This window comes from Garra rufa, chromosome 3 (genome assembly GCF_049309525.1).
Source record: "Garra rufa chromosome 3, GarRuf1.0, whole genome shotgun sequence".
NCBI classification, from domain to species: Eukaryota; Metazoa; Chordata; class Actinopteri; order Cypriniformes; family Cyprinidae; genus Garra; species Garra rufa.
This window is the reverse complement of record NC_133363.1, coordinates 16,632,021-16,639,603: the sequence shown is the minus strand read 5'-3', so window position 1 is coordinate 16,639,603 and position 7,583 is coordinate 16,632,021. Positions and strand designations below refer to the sequence as shown.

Sequence of the window (7,583 nt, the reverse complement as noted above, 5' to 3'; positions counted from 1 at the left end):
CTGAAGACACACATCATCTCTTATTATGAATTCATCGAACACTGACATACATCCAAAGTGTCTCTCTTTACAATATTAAACTTACTTTCGTATTGATGCAGGTTCCTCAGAAATCTCTCAGAACTTGAGAAAAATATAGTAAATAATGTTTATAGGCGACGTAATTTGTGTTCCATCTTCCTTTTCTTCTCCCCCTCCTCTTCTTCTTCTTCTTCAAATGATGTTTAATGGCGGGTGGAAAACCAACTCTAGGTGCACTACCGCCACCAACCGGACTGGAGTGTGGAGCACTAATATGCTGCAAAAAAACACAAACAAACAAACAAACAAACAAACAAAAAAAACCTAAATACTTCCTACTAATCCACTTTCTTTAATAGATTTTATAATTGCATTGAACACTTTCTGAATACGTCCTGCATTTTCTTTCAACAGGCTATGGATGCTGATATGTTTTTACCCATTCTGTTCTACCTTAATGAGATCTAATCTTTCTTTTTCATATTTCTTCCAACTAATTAAAACATGCTCTATTGTTTCTGCCTGACCACAATAATTACATTCGCCCATTTCATGTCTTCCCATTTTAAATAAATAATGATTAAGCCCACAATGTCCTATTCATATGAGAGTAATAATTGTGTCTTCTTTCCTGTTTCTAAACTGACTTCTTCCCTTCCCCACTTGCTGAGATGTCTGCCCTTATTATCACTGTTCCATGCTTTTTGCCATTCATTATTAATGAATTCCTTTATCTTCCCTTTAACATCTTCCTTGGAAAGCGTCACTTGTATTTCTAGTGTTTAAGAGTTTGCTTAGCCATTTTGTTGGCCTCCACTCCCACGTGAGCAGGAACCCACGTGAACATTATTAAGCTAACATTACTTATTCTTAACAAACTTGCAAGAATCTCATAAATAATGTCTTGCCTTGGTGATTTTAACCCATTTGCAAGAGTTGTCAGCGCTGCCTGAGAATCAGAAAAAAATCTCATTTTTGCATCTTCTACCCACTGGAGTCCTAACATCATGGCAATTAATTCTGCTGCATACACTGATAAGTGATCAGTTATCCTTTTCTTAATACTGTTTTGAAATTTAGGGATATATACTGCAGCAGCTGTTCTGAACCACAATGAATAAATCTAAATACTGCTGTACAATAACATTCTTGGGGGTTTCTTTCTCACTCTTCAATATTGTTCGTAAATCTATATTGCATACAACTCCTACTATATTGCAGCATGCTTTGTGTATACTGTGAATAGTATGTGAATTTTCTGTATGCATGGAATGCTCGGATTAATTTGGGGTTACCATGGTTTAACTATAGTACCATAGTTTTTGGTTTTACTTTTAGTAAAAATTTTGTAAGGGCTCACTCTCTGAGCCTGCTTCTGCCTCATTTTCAGTGAAAGTAGGGTAGAGTGGGGTAAGTTGAGCCAGTATCTCGGCAACTGTACACGTTTACTATCATGTGACCGTGTATTTTGGAATCACCCATCATTTCTGCCAGACTGTGAAAAAGAGAAACACATGGGGGGAATGGAAGGCCCCCATTTTCTTTAACAACTGTTTTTGGCTCGTCAAAGTAAAATTTTAGCATGACAGATTTAACCTAATGGTTGTTAGTATCAAAGCAAATTTCTACAGGTCTAAAAATATTTATGATACATATAGGTGATTTAGCAACATAAAATCATGCAAATCATTTGGCTAAATATTAATTGTTAAGCTGACTATTTTTTCTGGAGTTTTGTGGAGTCAGCATTTTAACTTACCCCACCATATCACTGTAGTTAAGTTAAATCTGATTTCTAAACTGATATTTTAATGTGATATTACTTGTTTATTTATCATATATACGTATTATTTGTAGTTTATTTAATAGGGACAGTATACAAGTGCACCAAAGCCTTCTCTGATAAGAACAAGAAAATGGTTTTCATGACATTATAATCAGATATATCTTTCCACCTGTAGTTGCTAATAGCCATCAAACTCTCTGTTTAGTCTGTTTTTAGTTTTTTGAAATGCAAATAATTAAATATTGAAATTTAAAATTCATTTGGTTGGTTTTATGTTGTTAAAGTTAACTTTATGTAAAGAAATATGACTGTTTGTAAATTATTATTTATAATGGGTTTGAATCAGATTCAATCAGATCATATCTTTGTCATAGATACATTCTGATCATTGAAAATTATAGGAATACTTTCATTAGGATAGGATGCATACTTTTATTGTACGTCTGTATCATTTTCACTTACGGTATCTTGAGGACCACATAAGTAAACAAAATGGCTAATCTTACCCCACTCTCCCCTATAAGTATCAGACATTTAATTTAATATTTTACAGCATATCTATATTATATACTATAATAATCAATTAATTTAGAACATTTATATTGTTTTTTTAACTACTTTAATATGGTTTTAATAAAATATTAGAAATATGATGTGTTATAGATTACTAATATCAAGACAAGTGATTATATTGAAATACACTTAACTTAAGTAATCTATTCTATATGATGATTTACCTGCTGGCTTGCTGCAGTTTTGTTTGCAATGTTGAACTACCTTTAGCAGCCTTCCTTCACTCTTTCTCTTTTGTGAAGGCATTTTTTTTTTTTGTCTACAAAGTGTGCCAACAACAACAAATTTTGTGTTACTTATATTAGATTTGATTGGGTACAATAACTAGGCATTCTTATTTCTAAGAGCGTTGATATTTTGTTGTTATCACTTTTAGAAGGCAAATCATTATCTACAGAAATACAAAAACAAACTACCAAATTACTAATTCAGCAAATCATCCACTGACTATAATGTGGATTGTAATGCATTTACCTCTTCAGGGCCGCACACAGAGTGGTGGCCCGGTGGCTAGAGCCACTGCCCCTCTGCCCTCATCGGCTGAGGTGCCCCTCTCACCAGTCAACCATCACTAATTCTCGATAATTTTTGTATTTCTGTTAGTAATGATTTGTTCTTGTACTTCTAAAAGTGCTAACAACAAAATATCCACGTTCTTAGAACTCTGGTGCCCAGGGAAGAAAAAAGAAAAAAGAGAAGAACAAAAAAAACCGGGACAAAGACAGAGGTAATGTGATGTAATGAATGATGAAAAACAAACAAAAAAAAAGAGATGAAAGTTTGTGAACAAACTTTATGTCGGCCTAGAAAGCCTAGTATAAAAATTTTAAATAGTGTAATAACATTTACATTATAGTTCTGTAGTATTTGGGTATGTTATTATTTGAATTGGCTAATTTAGTAATGTTTGTATATAACTGGGCTTAATAAAATAGCAATATTTTATATAAAATTCACTTTAAAAATGTACATTTCTCAGTTTAATTCATGGTGATAACATCAGAAAGGGCTGTAGTTTAGTAGAACATTGCTGCCATCTACTGGAAACTGAACATTTCAAATTCATTTCAAAGACTATACAGTAATTTTACTGCATGCTAGTGAAACGTTCAAACAAAACTGTATTAATTTTATGCAGGAACACCAGATGTAATTATTCTTGCTGTGTGTGCTTAATTTATAATGCGACTCAGGCAGCACCTATTTTTTTATAGTTTCACTGAAAACACTTTAAAATAAGGTTAATTTTCCATAACTAACATTAACAAAAAATAATTCTGTTACAAATATTGTTCATTGTTAGTTCAAGTTAGTTAACATATTAAATTGGCCAGTATAGCTATTAACTTAGCACTGGTTGAGAGGAAAAGCCTTTAAAATAAATTGTACGTAAAATCTTTATTTATCCACATCAAATGTCAAAAAACACGAGAAATCAGTCAATAAAACATTACTATTCTCGAAACGCATATCTTTTTGTAAACATCAGGTAAACATTATAAATTCAGAAGGAAAATGCTGAAAAGAACATCACACAAAAATACAAACAACAGATTATGTATGCTAAAAGGTTTGTATGCTATTTTGAAGTAGTAACCCCAATTCACAATCATAACTGTATTTGCAAATTTTGTGTACATGCATTTTTTTTTCTGCGCTCCAAACTATTTATTGTAACAACCGAACATAAATCGGAATCAAATTATGTGCATGCCACAAAAAAAAAAAAGGCAAAACAAATTCAAGTATATTGAAGTCAACGGATACAAATTACCATTTCACAGCCTTTAAAAATCCATTGGACCAACTGAAGTTTTATTAATTCATTATTTTCTGTATTTACCACAGATCAATAAAAAGCTGTGAATGGCTGACTTAGTGTGGTGCTTTCTTTTGGATTTTGTGTTTAGTCATTGTTTTACTTAGCAGTCAGTTTCTAAACTTTTTTTTTTAAACATTCTTTATTCTTAAATGTCAGCATGTCTCATGTTTTTGTGTGTAATGGAAGCATCAGTTGATAGCCTTCACATGACATCACGTTCTTATAGGAACACACACCTGGAAGGCAAAACTAGGCTTTGCTCCACTCACCACCAGTTATTTGTACATGGCTTGCATTAAGTAGTAATATAGTAAAACAATTGTTAGAAGGCGAAATTCAGCATATACCTTATTGATGCAAACTTTGTACAGGCAAGCAGGTGAACCCAGAATATAAAACACGAGCGAAGTTTCACATCAAATGGTTTTCCATAGAAAACACTGAACCAGTTACCGCATTGCATTTATATTCCGGACTCATCTGCTTACCTATAAAGTAAGCATCAAGACGACATTAGGGATGCACCGATCATGATTTTTCATGGCCGATTCCGATACCGATTTTTTAAAAGCAAGCTGGCCGATTCCGATACCGATTTCCGATTTTTTCAAAAACAAGAAGTTATGCAAGTAAACAACATAAACAACATGTTTATTTAGTATTTAACAGGCCAATCTGGCTTTGGTTATTGAATCAATAGCATCTGACATCTGAAATTAAATAATAAATAAAAAATATGAAAGTAAATACAGTTTAATTAGTAAAACATGCTTTTAGTAAAGTAAAACAGCAAGCCAACAGGCATTTTAATGTAAAATAATAATCATTCTTAACAGAACAGACTTTTATTTTTGGCTTTTCAAAAGTAAAGTAATGCTTTTTACAAAAATAAGCATCTCAGCTTTGTCACAAGTGAGTCTGTTTCTTTTTTCATCTGTCACGTGAGAAGCTGAGCTGAACAAACGTTCGCTGTCTGCGCTTGTGCAGGGCGAGGACAGGTACGCTTGCGCAACTTCAGCGAGCACAGAAAAGCGGCTGTCCTTTGCAGACATTGCAGATTGCAATCTTCACGTCCTGCTCACAGATTTCGAAAAACCGCCACACAAGTGACATGTTTCTGAATGGATCGAATGCCGCGGCCCGCGTACACACTTCCGGAAAAAAAACCGGCCGGGATAAAAACGAAAACCGGCCGGTTGCCGATCGCGCGTTAGATGCAAAAACCGGCCGGTTTCGATTTATGGCCGGTCAACCGGTGCATCCCTAGACGACATAACATATCACAGGCTTTTTTTTTTTTTTTGTGTGTTTGTCGTGCAGTTTAGCGATTTTAAAAAAAAAAAAAAAAAAAAAAAAAAAAAAAAAAAAAAACCACACAGCAGCAATTGCTTAATATGGATTGCAAACAGCCAAAACTTTGTTTACATGGTTTTATTCTTTTGAGAGGTGAGCTAAATGTTTTCAGCTTGGAAGCAGATAGGAAATTGACAGGCTTCAGCACTGCAGTTCTATGGATGTTTCGCCCTCCAGGTCTTCAAGCCAGTCACTATGAATAGCAAGGTAAACTTGCACACCCACACTTGGCAAGAAAGCGCTTTCTTTTAGAAAAGAAACTTGTAGTACTATATTTTTAGTATAATAATTTTTAAACCCTTACATTTCTCCACACCAGTCTGACTAAAACTGAAGTACACAAAAAGGAACTTTCACTTCACTGCTTTTAAAAACAATGATCAGGACCTTTAAGTTGACTGGCAATTTGAGCTTTATTGAAATACAATCTGGAAACATCACACATTCAAAAGCCAAATTTAAAAAAAAAAAAAAAAAAAAAAAAAGCTTCTCTGAAGCCATGTTTGAAAATAAAAAAAATTCCCCTAGAAATGAGTAAATGCAAAGCTGGACAATATAAAGTTTTAAAATACTAATCTACTGGGGGGGGGGGGGGGGGGACAAAACACCACACAGTACAGCTGAACACTTTCATCAAAAATAGACAGCAAAAATAGAATGCAGTTTACACAGTTTTCTGTTGTCCCTTCTTCCCAATAAGAGACTTGTGAATATGGGGTATAACACCTACAAGGTTTGTGGGGGGAAAAAAAATAATAATAAATTACATTTTATAACTGAATTAGACTCACACAGACAAAAAACCTTAACAAAAATTAGAACTTACCACCACCAGCAATAGTTGCTTTAATGAGGGAGTCCAACTCTTCATCACCTCTGATAGCCAACTGCAAATGGCGTGGGGTGATTCTCTTAACCTTCAGATCTTTAGATGCATTTCCTGCTAGCTCAAGTACCTTAAAGTGAACACAAGTGCATTAATTCACTGGTTTGATAAACCTCTGCCCCAATGCAGTCGCTTTCTAATTACCTCAGCAGTCAAATACTCCAGAATAGCAGCGCTGTACACTGCGGCGGTGGCTCCTACGCGCCCGTGGCTGGTGGTCCTGGATTTCAGGTGTCTGTGAATACGACCCACTGGAAACTGAATTTGAGGAAGACTGACGAATGAGTTAACGACCAGACAATACTGGCTCAAAGCATGTAATTTTCCATAATAGAAAGTAATATGACTGCTCAAAGAACAGTTCATTATTTAAACAAACGGTTTGAATTAGGAGCCTTTGTTCATTACGGTGTTCTCTGACCTGCAGTCCAGCCCTCTGTGAGCGCGAAATAGCCTTCGCTTTCGCCTTCCCGGAGTCCTTTCCTGCTTTACCTCCAGCCTGAAACAAACAAATTCGCCACATTCACATATTGTGTTTTAAGCATAAAATGTTTCAATACCTTAGTTAACATTACTAACAAGACCATTTTAAAATAACATATACAATACAACATACGGATTCGCTTGGTTCGTGCTCGTGTTTATAGGACGCCAGTTAGCACAGGAGCTACAGCTAACTAGCCAAACAACGTTATTTGATAAAGACCTAGAAATAATTTTAAATGTACTTTCAAACTGTTGAGCAAATATACAAAATATAAATGCCACAAACATACGTCACCGAGGAAAAACACTTACCATTCTACAATTTTTAAATGTCGATAACGAGAGCTAAGCCTGCGCACACCACCTCCCCATCAAATTCAAACTAAGTTACGCGCCTTCACAGTGTTAAATGCAAACCGCTTCTACATCCGGGACACCCGCCTTGTAAACTAACCAATCAGTTTAGCGTTTTGTTGTTTGGCGCATGCAATTCTTTGTCTCATTTCATTTATTTAAGATCCTGTCATTGTGCTTATTTTATCATAAAACAAACAAACAAACAAAAACAAATGAAAAATCTGAACCCTGTTATTTTTTACACATCCATTTTTTTATATGACAATATAAGCTGTGTCTCATTTAGAACGATGCGCCCT

The 7,583-nt window shown here is 34.7% G+C and overlaps 1 protein-coding gene across 1 annotated transcript; it reads right to left on the bottom strand.

Annotated features, from left to right (window-relative positions):
• Positions 1-6,050: 6,050 nt before the first annotated feature.
• Positions 6,051-7,323, bottom strand: LOC141332000 (histone H2A.Z-like). Its single transcript, XM_073837064.1, has 5 exons — positions 7,240-7,323; positions 6,863-6,940; positions 6,586-6,699; positions 6,382-6,511; positions 6,051-6,281 (listed from the first exon to the last, which is right to left on the bottom strand). The coding sequence occupies exons 1-5, from the start codon at positions 7,240-7,242 to the stop codon at positions 6,220-6,222; spliced, it is 387 nt and encodes a 128-aa protein (XP_073693165.1). The 5' UTR covers positions 7,243-7,323; the 3' UTR covers positions 6,051-6,219.
• Between the last annotated feature and the right edge of the window lie 260 nt (positions 7,324-7,583).

Coding starts and splice junctions, on each gene's coding strand:
- LOC141332000 (XM_073837064.1), bottom strand. Junction 6,700..6,862: donor CACAGAGGGCTGGACTGCAG/GTCAGAGAACAC, acceptor CCTCAAATTCAG/TTTCCAGTGGGTCGTATTCA. Junction 6,512..6,585: donor TGGAGTATTTGACTGCTGAG/GTAATTAGAAAG, acceptor GTTCACTTTAAG/GTACTTGAGCTAGCAGGAAA.